Source organism: Phytophthora infestans, genomic scaffold (assembly GCF_000142945.1).
Source record: "Phytophthora infestans T30-4 supercont1.3 genomic scaffold, whole genome shotgun sequence".
Classification (NCBI taxonomy): domain Eukaryota; phylum Oomycota; class Peronosporomycetes; order Peronosporales; family Peronosporaceae; genus Phytophthora; species Phytophthora infestans.
The window spans coordinates 3,454,644-3,479,084 of NW_003303756.1; the positions used below are offsets into that span (position 1 = coordinate 3,454,644).

A 24,441-nucleotide genomic window follows, 5' to 3' on the forward strand; every position below is an offset into this window, starting at 1 on the left:
TGAAAATATCACCTGTAGGCCAATTAAAAGAAAAATATCACCCAATATTTTCTTCGGAGACAAAATGGTATTTTTAGATTTCAGCTTAATATTTGCTAATTCGATATTTTTTCTTATATTGTGGATTCCGAGTATATTTGGAATTCTCGATCGATTCGTGGGCATCGCGCCCAAATCAACAGCGCGCTCTGATTGGTCAATTAGGATTGCCGTTTAACGCGGAACGAACCGGACTGCTGCACTGCTGCACTGCTGGATGCTTCTTTTGCAGCACCTTTCCTTGCAGCCCTGAATCTCCAAGGACGCACCCGTACACTTGGTACTATTGTCAATCTTGTGTTTTGATGCTGGTAGATACGTCAACGATTTGCTAAACAACATTTGTTACTCTTTAGCACGATGGAGGCAGCAGCTACTCGGCAACATGCTAGTCCCAACACAGTTTTCCACTGCTTGTACGGCTATTACTATCTTGGCTATTCCAGGAAGGAACTGGCACACATCTACAACAAAACACAGCAGACAATAGGAAACTGGATTCGTGTGTATGAAGTTACGGGGACCTACCAACGCGCTACGTCAAAGTCAGACCGGAAATTTACGGTAGAACAGCGCTCATGGCTTCGAGTATTTTTTGAGCAGAGACCTTTAGCATATCTGGACGAGGCACAAACTGCATTTCGCTTGAACTTTCAGCTCACCATTTCCAAAACATCCGTGTGGAGAATTATTCACGATTTTGGGCTAACTTGGAAAGTGTTGGAACGCCGAGCCATTCAAATCAAAGAGCGAGACATCTTTCGGTTTGTGGAGGAGCTGAGTCACATCAACTGGACCTACTATAATGTTGTTTTTCTGGATGAAGTTTCATTCGATAACAGGGGAATAATGCGAAAGAGAGGCTACGCACTTCGAGGTCAAAAGGTGGCTATTCGGGGTGAGTTCCAGCGAAAACCCAGAGTCTCCATGCTTGCGTTATTGGTGTCAATGGCATTATTGACTACTATGACACTGTTGGAACATTTGACCGATTAGAGTTTGTTCGATGTTGTCAAGATTTTGCGTACTCTAAGCGTGCCAGTGTTCGACCTTACCCTAGAACTAATTCTGTTTGGATTTTAGATGGTGCATCCATCCATCGACACCCTGAAATTGTGCATTATCTAAGAAGTATCGGAATTGTACCGATTTTTCTACCTGCCTATTGCCCGTTCTTTAATCCCATCGAATTTCTCTTTGGTTACGTCAAGAAAGCCTTTCAGCGCTACTACGTGGAGTCCACGAATCGTGACTTAATGCCATTTATTGTTGACACATTTCGACGCTTTGTGAACTTTAATATGGCTCGGGTGTTTGAACATTGCGGCTGGATGGTCGATGGAACTTTCAATCCTGTGGGGCCGCTGTCAACAGAGTCACGCGCAGTACCAGATTTTTGGGAGGACGTTTCCGAGGAAGAAGAAGAATTGGACGAGGATGCATTAGGCTTTCGTACGCTTAGTTAAAAAGAAAAAAACAAATGAATGATAGCACGCTCGCTTAAACTATCTGAATTATCGGTGCTCAAAGTCCTCAAGATTTTCCATGTTCTGCAGCGGGTCGACCAACTCTCCAGGGTCTGGTAGAGGCATGTGATGGAGGAGCGACTCAATTTGGACCTTACGAGCCTGCAACATCGTCTCAAAACTCTCCAACCGGCGACCATACATCTCCCAGTCGCGACGTAACTCTGTTGACCCAGCGATAGATGCGTTCACGACGTCGAGAGCAATTTGTGTCGAGCGGTGAAGATCATTGACGTGTTCTTGGACACGAGAATCAGTAGTCCGCAAGAGTCGCAAAATATGTGGAGGTGGTGGAGCACGTATTTTATCGTCCCATGTGGAACGATCCTGACTGCGAACCACCTCAGTAGCCCACATACGCCACACCACAGCTTCACCTGTGTATGTGGCGCTCCAAAAGTCTTGTAGGCGCCCCACAACCTCGCGAAGTGTGACTTCAGCAGCTGCGCCGGCCCTGTCAGTCTCGGCTGGGAGAATGCACTCCTTTTGAAAAGCTTGGCGATCTTGTTTTCTCCCGAGACTGACGCCATATTTATAGATGAGAAGCGTGGCAGTCTTGTCATGCATTGATTGAAGCCAAGTGTTCCAGTCCTGGTTGGATTTTGAGCTGTCGACGATGTGTTTTTTCACCTTGAACACCATGAACTTGGACCAAGAGTCAATCGCAGCTTGCTCGACAGTCCAAACCCCACCGGACTTCACTGCCCTCCCTTTAATATGAGGGCTGAATTCCGCCCATATTTTCTCCAGAATGTCCTGGAACGAAGTTCCACCTGCTACAAAGGGGTCAAGAGAGTCACCAGAGCTGTCTCGCTCGCCTACCGTCTCCTTCACAATGGGCTGCATGACCAACCGGTAAACGTGAGATGATGCTGGTTGGTATACCTCAGTTGACGCTGGACTACGGCGTCGTTCCGGGTACGGGGACGTTCGCACTCGCCCTTGAGGTGTCTGCGTTGGCGACGTCGACTCCATCTTGAACAATGATGTAAAGCGAGAAAACCACTCTCATCTGTGCTTTTTTATTGGTTGTTTGGTAGTGGAGCGATTTTTTGCGCCTGGAGGCATGTCAATCGGCCCTGAAATTTTTGAGTAGAACCCACAAAATTGCGTAATCTGTTTAAATCCACCAACCATACCGTAAAAACTCCAACCGTCCGAGTCGGACGGATGGAATTTTGGAAGGTCGGACTCCGACCGGGATTCCAACCGGTACCGGTATAAACGTCTGGAATAAAATCGAACTTAGCCGTGATTCAAAATAAAAAATCCCTGCCACACAGGCATTCTCCAAGCACAATCGCCACCACGACGGCACAGAAGATGGCGCGCGGAACGCCGGCTGTACTGCGGCGACAAGCCCTCCTTCGACCCCCCGAGCGCACCGCACGGCTGACCAAGAGACGCCGCCTGCCGCTCCCACTCTTGCCGCTTCCCAAGTCCGTTGCTGTGATGTAAAATGACCCGGTAGGGCGGGCGGTATGCTGCCGGAGGTGTATTATCACAGAACGGTGGTACTAGCGGTTTCCCTCGGGCTCTATACTACTCGTAGATATGGTAAGTGTGTTCTAGATCATTAATTGAGCCGGTATGTGTCATCTATTAATAACTTGTTCTTGTAGCTATGCTGTAATATATTGTGAATGTTTTAGCGCGCGAAATGAATTCAAGTCTATCGGATGTTTACTATCGGTGCTGTGTAGTCCGTGGTTGTGGGTGATATTCTTTTGTTTTTATTGTACAGACTAACCACCAAGGCGCTTCAAGCGAATAAGTTCTGGTAAGGCAGCAGTTGGAGTAGGGTCAACCACGTCACCGCGCTCAGCACGGTCATGGAACTGGGCTAGATGCTCGTCGAGCTTCCCGGCCTCATGAAGCTTACGAAAAGCTTTCAGCGCCGTACCGGATGCAGCTGCTGAGGACCCATTTTCTTTCACGAATGCTAGCGCATTTTCTTGCGCCTTCTCACCCAGGGCCAGCACCTCGCTCTTGAACGCTGGAGACGCTGCATCCAGTGCGAATCCAGTCGGTAAGAAAAGCATCATGTACCCTGCGGTGTGTCTAAACTCGTACAGCGTTGCCTTTTTTACAGATCGCGCGGCATATACACGAGGGTCCGCCGTAAACCAAGCGAACCACGTGGCTGCCAGCGACTGTGCTTTCTTCTTTTTCGATCGAGCTGCTTTGACTTCAGGCTGTGGTGGTTGTGGAGGTGTTGTTGCGGAAGATGGGTCGATCGTGGTTGCTGCTTGCGTTGTCGTACTGGCTGTCGAGCGGATCTGGCCTTCCACTGCTACCAAGCGTTGTTCCAGATGTTTGTTTTGCAGAATGAGCACGTCGATCTGCTTGGTTTGGTGCTGAACCAGCTCCAACAGAGAATCAGGACGATCTTCTCTATCAGGTGGTGCCGGTTTTGGCTCAAGAGGTGGTATGAAGGCACGGCGGACGGTGATACTCCACGCTAGCAGCTCGGATTCGGTGACGGAGCGAGCAGTCATTGCCTCTCGCATCTTCGTGACGTATGGGTTGCGTTCACAGAGGCGCAGCATATCAGGGTAGTGCAAGATAAGTGTGGCAGTCAGGACTTCGGCTACGTCTTCGTCAAGGTTGAGGGCTTCGTCAGCAAAACCCAGAGTGTTCGAGAATATCAGCGCCTGGAGTTTGAGTGCCCGACGAAGGACCGGTGTGTCAAGTGCTGCAAGTGAAGGCAAACGAGCCCCATCCTTAGGTTTCCACCCGCTCAAGACTCGAGATACCCGCTGATCTGCTTGTGTCGTCCCAAGCATATAGCCAAACGCTTTGTTCACACGGTCGAGCTGCCAGCCTCCACGTTCGATGATCCAGTTTTCGGCAACGGTCCTGTCATTTGCGTGCATAACCCCACCGCGGCGAAACGAGTGAGAAGTGAGGCCAGGGGTGAGCCGGACATTATGAAGCTTAGCATTGTCTCTAGCCCTCACCAGCAGCCTGTTAACGTAGGCTTAAGCTCCAGGCAGTGACGCGGCTGCTGAGCTCGACGATTCTGGCATAGAAGTGTGGTCGTCCTCTGTCTCTAGAAGCTCTACGAGGGACAATTCCTCCAGATCTTGAACGCTCGTGGAGCTTCGCTTCTTTTTAAGAAACTGAGGAAACATTCGTTTGCATGGAGAGCTCTGCATCACCAGCGCTACAGCTATAGCGTTGAGAGAACATGTTAGAAAATTGGTGGGATCTTTGAACAAGGACATGCCCTGGAGTACTGCTGTTTTAACGCGCTTAAAGCGAAGGAATAAAACACCGCCTACATTATTAAAATCTAGTTAGAGCGTGAAATTGTTTGTCAGACCAATTAATGCGTACCCGGGAGGATGGACAGTTGCTGTTTCTCGACTTGTTCTGCGTCCGAACTACGACCGTACAAGTACCACATCATAACAACGAGAGCGGAATCAAGATATTCGCTCTCATTTGATGCCGTTGTGTATAGAATTCGCACAATTGCTTCTAAATCTTGCTTTGAGCACGGGGGAGCAACTCGTTCGCTACCACTTTCTTCTCGATTTGTGCAGTACCTTCCGAGTCCCAATAAAATCTTTTGTAGCTGGGGCTTTACTAACCCGCTCTGTAGCGGGTATTTATCTGCCAGCCAATTTTTTACGTTTCCATAATATGCAAGACATGTATTCGTAGCTAAAATTTTGTCCTGAGACCTTGCTAGTGAATATGCATACTTGTCTAGCATAATACGAAGCACTTTACCCGTCTTATCAGCATCGATGAGCTTGTACGCGACTGAAAGTGTCATGCTTTCGGCACCCAGAAACGTGATGAAGGAGTTTAACGCTGTCGTTCGCGCCTTCTTGCTGTTACCAGGGGCCAAGGATGCTATCGACAAGACTGATACGCCGCAATTTTATTCTGTACAGAAACCCTACTGCTGGCTACCGTCAAAAACTTCAGGATATTCTTAGAATATGACTTTATATGAAAGTCAGTACCCGATAGACAATATTATTCAAAGATTCCAACTAAATATGGTCAGAATGGCTGGAAACCTGCTCCTATCCAGATGCTTCTTCCATTGGTGTAAAATGAGCGTTTTGTTAACGAGGATTGGTTGAAATACGGAAAATGGTGTTAGTATGTGGCTGCATAGACAGGTAACGGTTGGAATGTAGTAGACATTATGCCATACCATAATATATCCGACCTCCGACTGGCTCCGACCTGTACCAAAACTAGGGAACATCATATCATTTGAACTGTTAAAACAAATATATTTATTTATACCTTATGTTGTGGACCACACATTAGGTGCTTTGGTCCACACTCGGTCACACACTTTATTTTCACACAAGCGAGCAGAGGCGCCGGCATCGGCGTGGCGGCGTGCGTGGGGAAGGTGGAGAGCGGCTGGACGCGACAGGAGGTGAGGAGCGGCAGCAGGCGGGTGAAGAGGAGCGGCAGCATGCGGTTAGCGGCGCGGATCAGCTTGAGGCTTGCCCGGCAGGGCGGCCGGCAGGCTGCCGGTTTGGGTGTCGCTCTCCTAGGCCCCGCCAGTGCGAAGCGCCGGTGTCAGGCCTCTGCTGATCCCTCGAGTGCGAGAACTGGCTGGTTGACACTTTCATCGACCTGATCCATAAGTTTAACTCACTCACTTTTGAACTGAATTTATTTAGACTTAAACGTTTGCAGTGCATATTGCCTTGTTACCTTCAGTCAGCAACATTTTGATCTCTTTCCTAAACGACGATGCGCTGAAGCGAGCCGATCTTGGAATCATGCAGATCTTCTCTACATTGCAAAGTCGAAGCTCATTCCCTTTCATAAACTCATCTGCTACTCGTTTCATGAAGTAGATTGCGAAGACACCACAGTCGTCGGAGTTTTTTTGCATCGGAGTTGTATTAACACCACGGACACTAAATTCAGCCGGCTTCTTCTCAGGATATTTTAGCTTTATTTCTTCATCAAAGTAGCCGCACAAAACCTTTTGTACAGTTTCAACCTTTGTAATACCGTAAGAGTCAACGTGAACCATGCAGCTTTAGATGCTCGACAGCGAGAGCTGGATTTTGAGCGACTGCAAACGTCCAGTGTGAGCCCATACAAATTGGGATGATGATTTGGTCATATTCCTCGTAAGGAAACGAAGCTGTGATCCCACAAACAGTTGGGTGAGCCTCCGACATATTCCGACCCATCTTCTTAAACGCAGAAAATAAATTTCCAAATACATTCGCGTCCAAAACATAAATTCTTCCGTACGCAGGAATGTGCTCCCTGATGTAGTATGTAATAACCACGTCATTAAGCCACATGTCACTGTCCAACGTCTCAATATCCTTTTCCTGAACGGCGAGGCGCATTTGCTTTCTGCCTGGTGCAAAGGATGTAGTCTGTGTCTCGCACACAACTTGAGACGCCACAACAAATTCTGCGCTATCATCCACCTCGTCATCATTATTAAGTAGTGAAACAATGTCAGATGGAGCAGTCGCCGGGGCAGACTGCGCAACGGGATTTTTCAACAGTTCTGCTGGCATTTCAAGCAGTGACTCGGAAATGTTACCACCAAAATCCACGATTGACAAATCACCATTAATCACACCAGGAAATGCTGGTTCGTCCACAATTTTCTCCACTTTTTGGAATTCACTGTTCTTCGTCTCAGGTGGTGTCTGCCGAAAATTATGAGGAGCAACGTGACCCACAAGGTTATGGCACCCAAAAAACCGAGACAGCCACTGTCGTTGAGCCCCATACGACAATCTCTTGAGCTCAGGAATTCTTTGGTCACAGTCTTTAAGAATAGCACTACGAGTCAATTTAGAGTCACAATCACTGAACAACTTGATCATGTTAACAATTTCCTTTTCAAATTCACAAGTCTTGGATGTGGGGCCGGGATTGACCGCAATGCCGTTGTCAATTCGAACGTGAAGCTGGTCTCGTTTTGCGAGCCACCCGAGCAAGGTTGTTCGGGTTATATTCAGATGGCGCGACGCTTCCGAAGTACTCCAGCCTTGTACCTCCATGAGCGCTAGAGCCTCACTTTCTGCAAGTCGGAAAACGGACGTGCATAGTTCATCTTGAATTGTGTAAAGGCAGCTTGAATGGGTTACACGACACGTGTACGGGTTACACGACACCCTTTGTTTGGGTTGTACGGGCTACACGACACGTGTACGGGTTTCACGACACCCTTTGTGTGGGTTGTACGGGTTACACGACACGTGTACGGGTTTCACGACACTCTTTGTATCGGTTGTACGGGTTACACGACACGTGTACGGGTTACACGACACCATTTGTGTGGGTTGTACGGGTTACACGACACGTGTACGGGTTATACGCCACCCTTTGTGTGGGTTGTACGGGTTACACGACACGTGTACGGGTTATACGACACCCTTTGTATGGGTTGTACGGGTTACACGACACCCTTTGTATAGGTTGTACGGGTTACACGACACCGCGTGAGAGCTACATGGCGTGTACCCAGGCTACGGACACCATTTGTGTGGGTTGTACGGGCTACACGACACGTGTACGGGTTATACGACACCCTTTGTATGGGTTGTACGGGTTACACGACACGTGTACGGATTACACGACACCATTGGGCTAGCATACCAGAACGGCCACTGCGGGTTTATCATGGTGGTTGTGGTGCTGAAACAGAGTGCGCCTTTGCGCAGTAAGAACGTGTACGAAATTCCCGATATTGTAACGGTAACTATTGCTTGTGTCTCACGATGTTGCAGCTACAGGTTGAAGGGGGTCCTGTCTATCAGGATCTTGAACAGCACCAGCATTAACCAGACGATGGTAGCGTGTGATCATGTCGTTTAGTTCTCCAGCAGCGTGTAGGCCATGAAGGTGCTTTCGAACAGCAGTGGACCCACGTGACATGATATTGCGCTCACGAAGGAGGGTAATTACCGCTGTCTCAGCCTGCTTTCCTCTCGCCAAAACTTGCTCACGATAGTCGCATGCGCTTAGATTGAGGGAGAAGCCGTCCCCAAGAAACAATTTCAGGTATCCGACGAGCTGCCTCGCGCTTGATCGTTGTTGTTTGTTAGCAGCGGCAAAAAAACGGGGTTCCTGAGCGTACCAAGCGTACCATGTCGCGTGCAGGTAGGTCACAGAAGTCCGTCGACGCTTGGTTGGCTTGACTTGGTCGGGTTCAGGATCATTCTGATGTTTCCTGCTTGTATGTTGCTGCACAGCACCTCCTACCTTCGCTTCTAGAAGCCCAGTGCGCTGCATCTTGATAGTCGCTTGAGGTAGTCGCATTCTGATACAAGTATAGCATCATTTTACGCAAATCTGCCTTCGTGCATGGTGGTGCCTTGCTCACTACCTTGCCGTCTCTTTTCATACAAAAGTTCTCCAGCGTCTTCTCTATACTTAGCAACTTTGCCTCGACAATGTGCCGCTGCGTGGGGAAGAGCTCGACAAGCCACATCTTAGTCTGTCTATAATACTGCATGGCAGTGTTGCGGGCAAGATGTTACCCTTCTTGCCTTCGTTAAAGGCAAGATACATGCCAAACATATCCAATATAGACACAAATGACTTTCCACTATCATCTTTCGCAATGCAACTCCTGACATACTCAAAGTCTACAGACTCACTCTTTATAAAAGCATTGGACGCTGCGATGGCGGTTGCCTTAGCTCGTTTTGTGTTTCCAGGCTTAAGCTCGTCCAGCCCCATCCTGTCGGATGTATTGCAAATATGCAAGTGATACGTCCGTCACTTAGTTTTAGAATAGGCATACACATATTTCTCGTATCCTTCCGACCCGATACGTCGGATTGACTGGTTAAGATGACCCCCTACCCCTACGCAATTCTAGAGGTGGAAATACACGTAGTGCTGTATTTGCCATTGTCCAAAATAAACTTAAATTCTGTAATAGGCTGTCCAGGAGCATACAAACTTAAGTAAGGTCGGATAAGTGATGATATTCACATAATTTATCCGACTGGAGGACCTCTCCGACCGGTCCCAAGAAAATGGTACACCATGCATAAAATTGTACAGCGTGCCAAAACTTTTGACTGACAAACACGGTAATTGTTGAATGATTAGGGGAGATGGAAAAAGATGCGAAAGGTCAGAAGGTCTGTTTTAAGCCTAGTCTATAGGCGCAAGGAAACTGTCTGAAACGCTCTGTGGGCTGAGAAAATCAAGAAAAGGTAAAAAGCGATCAAATTGGGCCGGGGCCATGTGCTCTCGGGCAGGTAAATTCAGTAATGAGTCCATGATTTTCGTGGCGGAGTCCACTATTAAGAGCATGCTCACGACCAGTCGCTGCTGTGTATGCCTATTGGTAGAAATATCTACCAATTAAACATGCCCACGCATAAGTGGATAGACACGTGGCTAGCTGTTGGCCAGCAGCCACAGAAAGCTAAAGAAGGCCACAGTATCTCTTCGGTTCGGCCGACGAAGAGGGGGCATTGCCAGTCGTCTTTTTTCAGGCCGAACCCCCCAGACCTCCCAGCCCGACTCGTCGCGAATTCGGCCCTGCAGGTAGCCGCTTCCACCTCCATCCCCCCCCCCCCCCCGACGACGTAGCTCACCGGAAGAGCGCAGGGCTTGCCCTGAGGTAGCTGGTTCAACTCCAGCCGCCGTCATCATCCCAGAGGTGGAAGCGTGCCACGTGCTGCAGCCATGAATCGTGTACGGCGTGCCAATGCTGCTGCGTGCTTTGTAGGTTTCTAGCGGGTCTTGTGCGCGTTGTTGGTGCCATGGTTTCGATGACTAATAGTTTGCTAGCATGCACGTGTATTGCGCTCTTATCTTCGTCGTTTCGTTCTGTGCGAGTGTCTACGTACTAGCTACAAGCTCAAGGCCATCCTGGCGATGGGGATCTTGGACGGCTGCAGCACTGCGCAGCTGCTGCAGACGCGTGATCTTGTCGTTGAGGGCGCCTCGCTGATATAGGTCGTGGAGGTGCTTGCGAACTGCCGTGGAACCGCGCGACTTGATCTCAAGCCTGCCGAGAAATGCCAGCACCGCTGCTTCAGCTTGCTTGCCGAGCGCGAGGACTTCGTCACGGTAATTGACAGCGCTTGGGTCCAGCTTTAAGTCGTCAGCTACGAACAGCTTCATGAAGGCCACGAGCTGTTTCGCGTTCGAGCGCTGGCGTTTGGGGGCATCAGCCAGTCCGAAGGGCTCCTGTGCGTACCACGCAAACCATGTTGCGTGAAGGTGAGTCACTGATGTCCGTCTGCGTTTGGTTTTCTCTTGTACTTGGCTTGGCTCTTGCTTACGCTGCTTGTTCGTGTCTTGTGTTGTACTTGCTTCTTGCTTAGCCTCTATGACATCCATGCGCTCATCTTGGCGCTTGATGTGCAGCATTAATTGGTTATCACACTCCGTTGGTGATCGATTATCTTGGATTCGTTGCTTGTTTCCCTGTGCATCGGCGTAGGTGGTTCTTTGCGTGGTGCTGGCGCAGGTTTCTTGTAGGTGACGAGGTGTGACGACCATGCCAGAAGATCTACAATCGCAGCCCCTGCGTGGACAACAGCCGTCTCCAAGCGCCTGACGGCAAGCCCACCGGAGCGAAGCGTTTTCAGCAGCGGGTAGTGCAGCACGAGGTACGCTGTGAGAACTTTCGCCACTTTGGGACTGATGTTGTACTTGGAGCTGCTCATTTTGTAGCATGTTGCGAACAGCAGCCGCTGTACACCTGCAATCTTCAGCCGCGTCTCGGCGTCAAACGCGTCCAAGTCCAGCAGCTCCACGTCCGCGCCCGTGGCAAAACCACTAAGCGCCTTGTCTATCATGTGGTCCTGTCTGCTCGTGTTGAAGATATAATTAAACCCCTTGTTTGTCGCTGACATGTTCCAGGCGCCGCGGTCGAAGATCCAGCGCTCCGTGGGTCCATCACAGCCGTTGACATGCTGTGGCATACCGCGCCGAAAGGAATGGGATGTCAGTGGCTCAGTCACCCCAGCGGCAGAGGCTACGCGATCAAGCAGGCGATTGACGTGGGTGTAGATCGTCGGCACAGCTGCGGCGGGCTTCGCCGAGCAATTGGCGCGCGTAGCGGTGGCGTCAAGCGCGGCAAATTCACTTGGGTGGTTTAGGACCTCAAGCAGTGGCGTCGCCGGCGACAGGTTAACAGCGGCCTCGATCGGGATCTCCGGCAAGTTGTCGATCAAGGCCGGTGTCGGTGCGGACGGCGTGATCAGGGCCATGGCAATCGCGTGAAGCGGGCACGTGACGAAGTCGGAGTCCGGGAAGAGCGAGAGCCCCTGCTCTTCGGACGTTTTCATCCGGATGAAGCGTACGAAGAACACGTCGGCCGCATCGACGGACAGGTTTGGCTTGTGCACAAGCGACAGATCGGAAGCACGGCCGAACAGGTGCCACATCAGACACAGTAAGGCAGCATCTTGGTAGTCGCTAGGGGAACATGCACTCTCATACAAATACAGCATCATTTTTCTTAAGTCATTCTTTGAGCATGGTGGTGCTTTGCTAACCACTTTTCCGTCTCGCTCCATGCAAAAGCGTTCGAGCGTCTTCCCCATGCTAAGCAGCTTTGCTTCGCCAATGTGCCGGTTGCACGGGGAAGAGCTCAAAAAGCCACATCTTACTCTGTCGGTAGTACTGCATGGAGGTGTTCCGGGCAAGTGGTTTGCCCTTCTTGCCCTCGTTAAATGCAAGATACATGCCATACTTATCTAACACAGACACCAAACAATTACCTGTACCATCCTGTTCAATGCATGCTTAACATAGTCAAACTCAACATCTTCGCTCTTTACGAACGTCTTAAACACCTTGATGGCTGTTTCCTTGGCACGCTTGGTGTTGCCAGGTTTTAGCTCGTCTAAGCCCATCCTGGTCGGATAAGACGGATGGGCTGCAAATATGCAAGTGATATGCCTTCACTTGGAGTTTGTAGACGGATACACATATTTTTAGTCCGCCTCCGACCCGATACGTCAGAATGGCTGGCGTAGAGGACCTACCACATCTTTCACATTATGATTGGCTTAAAATAAAAGATTGAAGAATTTCGATTGGGTTGAGCTAATAACAAATTGCTAATTGGTCGATAATGAGCCCACATGCCCCATATAAAAATTAAGTGAGGTCGGATAACTGATTATATTCATCCATAACATACAATATAGTGTCGAGTCGGTGGTAACATATTCGGTGGAGACAGCAATTAATTACGGGAAAGATGAAAGTTACCGACGCCAATTGAGATATTCACAGCAGCTCTGAAACTTGGTTTCACATAACATTAGCACTCAGCGACAGGAATGGATAAATCGAGTGCTGGTCAGGGCGAGCTGCCGCCTGAAACGCCTTTGGCTGCAAGCGATGAAGACAATGCCGACCTCTCCCCAGCTCAGAAGATGATTGTCTGCAAGCAGATGCTGCTGTCAAGGCTCCAAGCGATCGAGGTGATGAAAAAAAAAATCGCGAAAACGGCCAAGTATTCCTTGAAGCTGCTGAACGAGCGCGACGAGTTGGTAGCGATTATCTCGCGCGAAAAGGATGAGAGTTTTTGTATTGCATCAGCCTTTGGTGTGTCGACGCTGGGTGCTGGGTATGTCCCCTCGTATGCAGTGTTGCTGGTGCAATGCTTCGAGGATCTCCGTGAACATCAATAGCCTTGTCAAGGATGAAGAGAAGGGACACTAAGACATCTAGCAAGGACATTGGAAGGTTTCTTATGTAGTAGTTACTGTCGCAGTTAGCTCCAGGTCAGTTTGAGCAATAGCGCTAGCGAATCTGTTAGCGACCATACTCACCTCTGGCTGCATAGGTATCATCCACATGATATAAAGTCGCCTAATGGCAATGTCGTCGGCTGTAGGAGCGGTCTTGGTAAATCGAAAGCTGTCTTTCAGCATGGCATATACTTGAGTGAGCACCAGAACTCCACACGACGTTCCATCAGACGGTTTAGGCGCATCGAGCCACACGCCTTCTTCTTCGACCGGGTACTCCACATGAGGCATCGTATTATCATGCCAGGCTTTCATAAATGGCACTAGTACATCTATATAGGTGGATATCATGGCAGCATGGAAAGTTGAGCTGCACAGTGGCTCGTAATAATACGGGGTGAAGCATGGAGGCTCAGTCCGGTACGCTATACGGACCATAATGACGCCCCAGTGTATGCTGCTCAAATGCACCGGCAACACGATGTAGTGCATGCTTGATATTCGCGTATGTGGCGGTGTTGGGCAGCCAAACGTTGTCGCAAACGAATCCAGAGCAAAACAATCTTCTAGCGTATCGCAGATACACTTTATACCAGTGCGAATGATAGCATCCGAGAGCATGCGGCCGCGCGCCACCATGCCAACCACATTGTCGAGCGTGACGCTTGCTTCACCACGTTTTAGTCGAAATTTGGAGCTCAGACCGATCGAGCTACTCCACGACCTCCTGTGCTAACTCTTGGTGTTTTTGCCCAGAAGTGCGTAACGTTAGGTCACCCGAGCCCGTCTCCGCGTCGAACAGCTCCGGGTTGGCTGTGATCTCGTATCATTTGGTTGATTTCAGCCATGACACGTCAGCCTCCCATGCACTCAGCTTGTTGGTGATGCTGTAAAACTCGTCCATCTTGTAGACAGCGCCGCTGTACAACCAATCGTAAAAGCAACATTAAGTGCAACACAGAATAAAATAGTTAGCAGCATACGAGGCAACATGTCATAGTGACAGAGTGAATTTACCTCATAAAGTGTGGCGTTCCACCTAGGAAGTGCATGATGATTTCCACGGAGGTATTTCCTTCTTGACCACTGTCCGCCACTCGGTTAAAGTAGTTTGACTTCTTGCGTTTCTTCTTCTCTTCTTCAATAACTGCACTTGACTTGATAACAAGCGCTTTGGGGATCACAAAGTTGTAGTCGTAGCTGTCGATACAGACGTGCTCACTATAACTTTGCGCAACGCGGAAGTTCATGAAGTCGTCGTCTATGATAGTGGAGCTCACCAGGTTTTCGCTGACTTAAACAGCCGTGTCCATAGGCGCTCTTGTTCGCTCCAACGTCGTTGAGCCAAGCACTTGTTGCAGTACATTCCTCGTTTGTTGTGGAGTCAGGACAATATTTGTGCACGAAAATATTTTGAAACGAGGGAAGTTAATTCAACTACTGCAGCAATTAACATAATAACAAAACCCAGTAGCGACAAGCAAATAGGGAGCGGAGCAACACATTCACCAGCGACACCCACCAAGAGAATTCGACAGGTATCAAATGATCGCGGCCGTACTGGCTTTCATCTCCATCATCAGACCGAGATCTTTGCGGACGTCAGTTGGTAGTGGCATGAATTTCGCTCCGCGGTACGAATCGTAGTTGTTTTTCAGAGTCTTGTGATTGTGCATGGATATCTAAACAGAAATGAGACCAGTCAGACTTCGGCCTCCAAATAGAACATACGATGCCTACCTACGAGTCCGGAATCACGCAAACCTTCCACGATGCAACTCCGTCCCTCACCACTTTCACCGAGCGAACTAAGAGACTGGCTTCGCACCCGGTGTAACGTTGACCACACTGACGTCGCCCTTCACCTCGCGAAGCCTGCGCTGTGCCATCCGTGCACCACAGCTTATAAAATTGTGTGTCAAGTGAGCAGGAATTTGTGTTGCTCCAGACCGACTCAGCAATGTAAGAGCAGCGACAATCACAACACAAAGTACAGCACAAACATTAGTATTTCTTCGTAATGCGTCAAATAAAATGCCACTTACCGATTGTGTGTAGCTCTGGTCTCCGAGCTTCTTATGCGATATAGCACGAGGTGTTCGGCCTGATAGCGATCAAACGATGTCTGGAAGGCTTCCCAATTTGAAAATGTCTTGCGAGGCAGTCCTGGAATCACGTTTGTAACAGACTGACGGCCCTTGATCATCTTTTTTCGGGCTTCCCATGTCTTCGTTCTCCGTCGTTCCAGATTGGCAACATCGTCGTTTGACTGGCAAGCGCAACAGAACCCACCTCCACCGACAATGACTTGGCACGTTTGCGTAGTGATGCATTCCCTCCGGTAGCGTCGTCGTCTGGAGCATGACGTCTTTTCTTCTCTTTTCTTTTCGGTGAGTTTGGCGGAGGATGACGTTGCGTAGAAGCTTCAGCCTCTGCGTTGCTTCGCGCCGCGCGTATGAACTCGTGTACGGTCCTGTCAAAGCCTTTTTGCATAGCAACATATCAGAACATACTGATTAGCAAATCCACACAAGCAACACAGCACGAGCAAAGCAACATAATATCACACCCGTGCTCGCATCGCCAGCAGCGTCCACACTCAGTCTTTTGTCCGCGCCGGTGGCTGCTCCGTCGTTTCGAACCAGGTCGTCAACGTCGTCATCGGAATCCCCGAATAGCTTCTTGTCGTCGTCTTCCACGGCCACTGTGTCTGCATCGTCTGTGTCGTTCACATTGTCCACTGCGTACACGGCGTTCGCGTTGACCATAGCATCGACGGCACCCGCATCTCCGCCGTCAGCGCGTTCTTCTTCTTCATTGTAGTCCTCGTCGATTGAGTGATCTTTGGCTATACCCTGGACAGCTCGCACGTAGTCGACTGCCTGCACAGGGCGTAAGCCGATGCGACGCGCTAGAATATAGAGTACTAGCTGATGCAAAGAAAGAGAAGCACGTAGCTATGTCGTACCTTGTTGTCCTGGTATCCCTAGCTGTCGTGTCATCCTCGGCCGCTTGCGCTGCGCTCCTTGCTCCCCCCCCTCCGTTTACGCAAAATGAAAGTCCAGTGCACATCGTATCTAAACGGGAACATGACTTTTCGTACTTAGACGCAAACAGAAATTCGCATTAGCTTCCCCGAAGCTACTCCAAATTGTTTTTGAAAGGTAAGTAGAGATAAATTACGGAGCAACACCTGTGTTGCTGTCAGCCCGTTATCGTCTTGTCGTCACTATGTCGCAGTAATGACTCCGCTTTCTGACACGCCGAACTGACTCCACTTTACCGGCGTGAGGAAGAGTACACAACAGTAACTAACCATTCATCTGAACCGCTGTCGTGTCGTGTGTACCTTATATTGGGTACATCTAATTACAGTAGCTCCTCTAAATAAAATAAAAAGTCGACACAGAGAGGATCGTCTTTACCTATAAAATTTAAAAGTGTTTTTTTATGGATTAAATAAGTACTTTGAAGCATTAAAATCAATTACCACTGGTACTGTATTGACATGTCGAAAGGAGATGATGCGCTTGTCAAGCTTCGTGAGCGCATGGCGCAGCCGCCCAAGGACTGGGTGGACGTGGTGATGGTGGCGGTGCTCACACACCCAATGTTTTACGCTGTATTGGGCTTCAGCATCTTCCTGGTGCTTGCAATCATTGCTCTATTCGCCACCAAGGTGCTGCTGGATCAGATCTCTGCCGAAGAAAAGCTGAAAGAGCGACAAAAGAACAAGAAGCAGCAGTAGAAGTCAGCACCTAAAACTCTAAAGCCTACGGACCAAATCATTCTATGAACGCAGCCTCCTGTTCGTTGTCTATTGCTCATCACTGCGAAGGAAAGACTACCACGGGGAAGTGTGGGTGGATCGAGAGGTCGAACTCCATCTGATTCTTCGAATCCTTTGTCTTCTTCGCCTTGCTTCCTGCATTCTGGCTGCGCTGTGCGAGACGGACGCAATTGGAGATGGACACCTTAAGCAGCGACTGAAGCTCAAAGCCGCGAACAAGACCCACGCCACCTACGGTAACGAGTGTGTTGACTGCTTCCTCGTCGCTTAGCAACGCCTCGGCATGTGTACGCGCCGTCTTAAAACACTCCTCGGCCGACTTGTAGATGAGATCTACTTCGTACAGGGAGAAATCGCTGTTCTGACTAAAGTCCTCGTACGTGAGAGCAGCGGGAAAATGAAGCTTCTGGAACGCAGCAAAGCGATGCTGGAAGCGGATCGCAAATGTGCTATAGGCGGGCGTCTTGACTTGAACAAGGTCCTCACGCTCCAGTGCATTGAACAGCTGGAAGTAGGCGCGCATCAGACTGCGTAGCAGCTCCGTGTACTTGATTTCACGAAGAAAACGCGCCTTGGTGGGGTCAGCAAGCTCACGAGCAGGCTCCGGGGCTTCCGTGGTGCCAGTATTATTGTGATGCTTCTTGTGTTTTGTCTTCGCCTTTTTAGAAGATTTACCTGCTACGTTTTCAGCAGGAGTTGGCTCATGACTCTCTTCTTTTGGCTGCTCCGTTGCTGGAGGTCCGTGGCCATGAGTGGAAGGCATAATCTCTTTCATTTTTTCAACGAAAGTCCAGGTGACGTTCAGGTTTTGAAGACGCGAGCCTTCCAAGTAGTCCAGATACCTGCGTCGTCGGCGCTGAAGGCGTAAGCACATAAACAGCTATCACAAACACGCAAGAACACACACGCACCAGTATGTCGTTCCAAACTCGGAAGGTGCGTAGAGTTCCAGTTCTAGACCCAGCACCACGTATTGAAGCATCAATTGTACCGACTCCTCGAGAGACCAGGCTGTAAAGTATCGCGGGTAGGCAGCTTTCTGTGGAGCAGCACCAGTTAACGAAGGGACCTTCGTGACTCGTACGGAGGCAGACGTACCGGAATACTCATCTCAGTGGTGAATTTTCCATCTACTGCAGTTGCTTCCGCTTGAAGAATACTCCACTCGTCCAATAAATATTCAATCCGGGTGCGTTGGCGAGATCGATTGTGCAAAAACACCTTCAACGACTCGTACACGGTTTCAATGCACCGGGACGAGTACAGCACGCCTTCTTGAGTTGAAAGTAGCACCGAAGGCACGCCGTTCATCACCATAGATGCAGACAGCCAGTCCATGAAGTTGTATTTGGCGTAGATTTTACCGTCGGCGTACAGGAAGAGCTGACACATACGATCAACGAGCATAAACAATGTTATTATAACAAAATCGAATAGAACAAAAAGCTCGTCGCAACAACAGCACTCACCAATACGTACGAACGAGCAACAATTGTGGGCTGCTGTCTGGAAAACTTCACCAAGAAGATGCGCAGATCTTCCATACACCTCCAATCCGGTGGCGAGCAGCCAACCACCATTTCCTCCAGCACCTTCTTCGTCTGCTCCAAAGCTTCATCAAAAGACGGCACCTTGACATCACGCGGTGGTGACCCAGACAGAAGCAGGCGACTGATGCTCGGATCAAACCCAAAAGACTTTCCACTAAAGCACTCAGGGTCAAGCTCCAATCTCTCAGTAGACATCCCTTGAACCAGCTCGTAAGCACGATGAAAGCCTTCTCTAGCCTCTTGCAAATCCAATGCCCCCTCTGCCAAGCCCAAACCAGCGTACGTACGCAGCAGCTCTCTTCGTATCCGAACTCGACGAATAAATGCCTCACAAAGCATGGCACCAACTCGAGCGTTGGGGTAGAGCAGTTCGTAGCCACATGCACTAAAGCTTTCGCAATTGCCTGTGGCTGGTGCACCTCCCTTCTTGCCGTGTTTCTTCTTTGACGATTTCTTAGAAGACGAGGCCTTGTGTTGCGTCAGTAGCACTTCCAATCCTTCCAATGTCACCTGCAGCAAGACATCGATCGTCTCTACGGAAACTGGCGCCAAAACACCAACGTCAAATCCATTTCCAGGTGAGAAATCCTCCTCCTCGTAGATATCGGCGCGCAGAGCAGCATCTCGCACAAGGTCCGCAGTCTTCAGTGTCGCCAAAATCATCGAACACACGACAAGCAGAAGCGAATCTTTTGCCGTGTTGCCCACATTCTCTTTCAGCACTTGTCGCACATCCGCATCTACCGCCACTAAGCTCTCCAATGGAGAAACAAGCTGCGCACAGAGAGCGTTCAGCGGGTCTCGGTGCATGTACACACTCGTCAATAGAGACTGCGCAAGCGGTAGTCCATTGAGCCATCCCGCCTCGCAACAGAATAGCTCGTCGAGCGTAGCCAGCACGTCACGAGGCGATGAGAACTCTAGAGGCACTGAGCCGCTTTCCAGGCGAGCCGAGATTGACTGTGGTGGGACACCGTTGACCAGCATCCCCGAGTCCATCTTGGGGTCCATTAGCTCTAACGCTGACATGGAATCAAAGAGGTTGAAGTCGTCTTCGTGCACCAGCTGCCCCACTTTGAGCTCCTTGGCAGCTGCACTCATTAACTGTCACACGAGGGTCAGAATTAAGAGCCCTCGCTCTTTTAATGATCTTCGGGCTACAAACCTGCGTCACATCTCGCCATTCAGCGTCGAAAGGCGAGCGCTGCATCTTCAGTTTGGTTTCCATCTCGGCCTGGAGCTCTCCTTCGTCGCTGCAGCCAGCATAGCAGCACACAAAGGGCGACAGCAGCAGACTGATTAGATCTCTTCAGTTCTACGTGAGTTTAGGATCAAATTTTCAAGTATCTACAGGACAAGATGCTATACAGCGTGTCAGGGCTGCAGTCATACCTCATTGTCGCGATGTATGTCCCTCTGGCGAGTACGGCGAGAGCGTTCGCCAGTCGTCCGATTCCCCTTGCGCCGTTTGTGGTCTGATGACGCGGTACACATTTCGTACATAAATTATACTTCCTCTGGTCGGAAATGATCACGCGAAGTTAGTATGATAGGTCTTTCAACTGTTCAATCCTCGATAGAAATTTGAAAAAACCTATCATACTAACTGACACGTCTTTCATTCTCTATCCCCGATAGGAATGCTCTTCAGTTTGTCACGTACTTCGTCTCGATTCTTCCGCTTTCTGCCGCTGTTCTTCTTAAGCCGGTTAAGTCACTCACCACGACACCAGCCGTCATTGCAGAGCTATACAGCTCCAATTAACTTCACGGTGTCCGGAAGTCGGCTCATAAGAACATCAAACGCTTCACGGGGTAGTTCTCTGTTGTTGCTGATCTTTAGAAGCTCGTCAATGACGGCTTTTGCGCTCGTTGTCGATAAGGTTGGACTTCGGCATGTTTATAGAGGAAGAAACAGCGTAGCGCAGGCGTGGCGGGTCGCACTCCAGGCGAGGCTTGAAACCTTGAGAGCTAAAACTGAAATTGCAGAGGCTATAGAAGTCCGTTCTGCGCACAACCGGTGGCTTTAGAAAGAGGAGGTGCAGGGCTTCCGTTTGGTCCAATCAGATGCCGTATTGGATAAATAGAGCTGAAGCGATTGGTCATTTTGTCAGTTTCGCGTGATCATTTCCGACCAGAGGAAGTAAATTAGGAGCTGAAAGAGGACAACACCACTCACTACGTTACAGCGAAAAGTTGGACATTTAATGAAGAGAATGCTCACTTTATTACTATACTATATCCGCTAATAAGTGCCCTCAAGCTACTTGAAAGCAAAGAAAGCTTCACCAGGCAGGACCAACGGACGCTCAGCCATCAGCTCACAGTCCAAGATAATCTCCAAGGGTGCAAGCTCGCGTGACTTGAACAGCCAGTCTTGTGTTGATTATCCTCGTCCTCACGCCCGCCTGGCAGGCTGGCTAACTTGCACTCTCTCGTCTCTTGGGTGCGCTCCTCTTTTTTTCTTGCCTCCTTCGCTCCCGCCGCCTTGTTCGTCCCTCCTTCGGTTTGCCCCACCAGCGGTCAATCGATCCTTCACTTGCTCACTCTTGCTGCCATCACCGCCGGACCAGTGAAGCCTGGAGCGCTTCAAACTTCTTGCTTTGTCCGTTTCTTCACCCTCGACGATGACCCGTCGGCAGTCGAGTCGGCCACGCCCTTCCGTCTGGCTCCTGTCAGAGTCCGTCGCTACCGAAGGCAACACACATAATTACAGCTTCTGTTAAAACAGAACAGAGATAGATAGATACATAAGTCGAACCACCTCATTGACCGGCACGCCCTAAGAAAAAAAATACACGCAAATGCACACACGGCACACAAGCAACTCTTCCATCTCCTGGTACTCCTGCTCCCGTCACCCCATCGAGAGCACTACACAGCTAAGTGGGTGGAGCGCAAGAGACCACCGTCACGACCAGAGGCAGACGGATGGAGGCATTCACTCACACGCACACATGCAAGGGCGAAAAGCCGTGGCTTCATCTGTCAGTGTTTGCTCACCTGCTGTTGAGTCTTCTCTTCATCTTCGTCCTCTTTTGCGAGGATTGCGAGGCGTCGGCGGTTCTCGGATTTGTTGTGGATCTTGTAGCCAAACACTCGCGGCACGTACAGCAATGTGGACGGGGCCGGCTCTAGCTCTCTGTAGGTCAGGAAAAACAGGTGCGGGAACGTTGTACCGAAATACGCTCCATCAACTGGAGAAGCAACAAAAAGATACCACGCAGAAGTTAGCCGGCAGTTGCCAACGAGGTGTCAAGACACGGCAGCACCTGCACCACTACAGCTACGTACTCGCAGGGGTCTGATACTCGCTGGCAGGTGTGTATAGGTCTCGGCACTTGGGGCAATACACTTTCATCTCTGACTTTTTCCACTCGTCGTGTAGTCCCGCCTGAACCAATGGAACGCGTCACTCACCCGTCGAATCAAATAGACACCAACCAATGTCACAACGTACAGGGACGACTGGCTGGCCATCGCACAGCGCTCTGGGGCACATACCAAAATCACCTTCTCGATATTTCTTCATCTAAGGACACAACACCAATCGTATCAGCACTAGTTTGCTACACTCAGGCTTACAACGCCGTACCATAGCATCCAGTCCGTGTGCTGTGATGATATATCGAGCATGGATAAGCCCGTAAAGCTCGGCAGCGTAAGCCGGCACGTCGTCGTCATACGGGATGTCTACAGCCATCCATCCAACCGTCAGTTAGACTAAAACAAAGGCAACACTCAGTTTTTTATGTAGAGCAGCGACGACCTACCTGTCATATCGAGGATAATGTTGAGAGCGTCCTGGTAGTTGGGCACCATGGCGCGCAGGCCGTAGAGGTTGAACGAGTCTTCGATGTAACTCTGCGCCACCTCGCAGAAGGGCTCGTTGCCCGACAGGCTGCAGAACCACTGCACCCACTTCTCATCCTCCTCCTCGTAGTCCGACATGGAACTCACGACGGCTCCTTGGGTCCTGGGGTCGCTTGGTCTCTCCCTTCGCTCTGGTCCACCGAGGCGCGTTCTCGCTGTTTTTCAGGTCTTCGGGGGACTCCCTCTCCAAAACGATCACAAAAGATAGGGCGTTTGCAATCTTCCAGACTGGAAGTTTAATACCTGTAACAGAAAAATGAGCTGAAAGTTCTGGTCCACAAAAAGTGTACCTTTATCGATAATTATGGATAGTATTTTAATTGTTTAACTATCTGTTATTACTACTCTGTCATGACAGCTACTATAATATTGTGCGTTTCTCAAAAGGCTGGTCCAATTAATAATACTCTGACATTTATGAAGCAATCCGAGTTAGGTCCCATTCTTCCCATCTTCGATACCCTAATTTAAAAAAATTCCACTTCATAAATAAAACGAATGTTACCTGTGTCGTCCTATCTGATAAGTCCGCGGCTTTTAGTATAGAACGTTGCACCAGTAGTGCATAAATAAAACGAATGTTACCTGTGACGGCGTCACATATCAGATAGGGCGTCACTGACGCCCTATCTGATAAGTCCGCGGCTTTAAGTATAGAACGTTGCACCAGTAGTGCGTGAAAGCTAATACCTGATTGAGGTATCAAGAAAGGAGTTGGATTGACGCGTCCAAGCAGCATTGGTATGGAAGCCTGGATCCGATCTACCGCAGAATTCTCGCTGGGATTGTGCTACAAGTCACGAACGTGAGCAAGGTCTCCTAGTTTCAAACATCACCGACGACTGAACAAATTGAACAGTCACAAGTAAAGAAATCGCTTCGTATTAGTTTAACGAAGAAGAGGTCGGTTAGCGTTTGGTCAGCCCTCGATTTGTTTTTACATCGGGGCCTTGCGTAAATCACAAACGCTTTTCTTCGCGGTTTTTTTAACGGGGGTCCTTCTTCGCTGGGGTCGCTGCGCTTGATTCTTGTTTGGTTCGTTCTGGTTGCCTTTGCACTTCGCGCCCGCCCTTTCACGACACTGGCTTCGGTGGAGCGCTCCGTACCATTTGAGTTAACACCACTCTTCGAGCACTGTTTACCTCTCGATGGCGTTGCTACAGTGAACGTTGGGAGATTAGGGCTGGTCACAAGCTGGTCCGAACGTCTCTCGTGCGTGCGTTTGCGTTAACGACCGAAAAGTGTCAATGTCTTACGGTTAAAAAGGTGGTTATCGGGCCGCTACGACATTCCACCCGTCGTCAGCTTCAACGCTCTTCCATTTACGTGGCTGTAACCAGAGTTAAGCCAATGCGGCACATGTTCCTTGTCGAGCCCCTTACGCTTAATGTCTTACAGTAATTTAGGCCTTCGCAGGCCGCTATAAGGGAAACAAAACGTCTTGACTGCCTGGAAGCATAATATGATCAGCTCCACCCTAATCCAGCCCTTTAATTTTCAAATATATGCTTTTAGATTCCAGAGCTTTTTCGTGTAAGGCACGACTTTGTAAAGGGTGGGTAGGGTTGGAAGTAGGATTGGATAAGCAACTGGAGCTGAAATATATTCTTCGAGAACCAACACAGCAAAGAGGGAAAACAGATTTAATTAGCTCGGTGGGGCTGCGCTCATGGAGGTTGACTCCTTGGAGTGACCCTATGGAGTTCGACTCGTTTGAGCTTCCCTACTTAGGGCCTGGTCGATAATCCAAAATTGTTTCTCATTCTGGGACAGAGTTTGCGCTGATTGGACGAACTCACCCTAAGTACACAGAATGATGCCAGGCCCCAGCATCCCTTCTCAAAACTGAGAATGGCTTTGTCATTTTATACTCCTGGGGGTACAAATTTAGTCGTGCGTGGGTGCGATCACTTCTCTCCACAACCAAAATGGAGCAAAACGTCGCCGTCGTTCTTGCAACCACTTTCGTC

At 49.6% G+C, this 24,441-nt stretch overlaps 2 protein-coding genes across 2 annotated transcripts; both read right to left on the minus strand.

The window, feature by feature from the left end:
• Nucleotides 1-17,085: 17,085 nt before the first annotated feature.
• Nucleotides 17,086-19,995, minus strand: PITG_02744 (uncharacterized protein; the record flags this gene model as incomplete). The annotated part of the gene is made up of 6 exons (XM_002907593.1): nucleotides 17,086-17,890; nucleotides 17,960-18,083; nucleotides 18,143-18,431; nucleotides 18,506-19,702; nucleotides 19,764-19,893; nucleotides 19,991-19,995. 6 exons carry the CDS (start codon nucleotides 19,993-19,995, stop codon nucleotides 17,086-17,088), a joined length of 2,550 nt encoding a protein of 849 aa, XP_002907639.1.
• A 1,192-nt stretch (nucleotides 19,996-21,187) lies between these two features.
• On the minus strand, nucleotides 21,188-22,690 carry PITG_02745 (casein kinase II subunit beta; the record flags this gene model as incomplete). Its single annotated transcript, XM_002907594.1, has 6 exons — nucleotides 21,188-21,286; nucleotides 21,602-21,795; nucleotides 21,893-21,992; nucleotides 22,059-22,130; nucleotides 22,194-22,291; nucleotides 22,372-22,690. 6 exons carry the CDS (start codon nucleotides 22,547-22,549, stop codon nucleotides 21,188-21,190), a joined length of 741 nt encoding a protein of 246 aa, XP_002907640.1.
• Nucleotides 22,691-24,441: the final 1,751 nt, after the last annotated feature.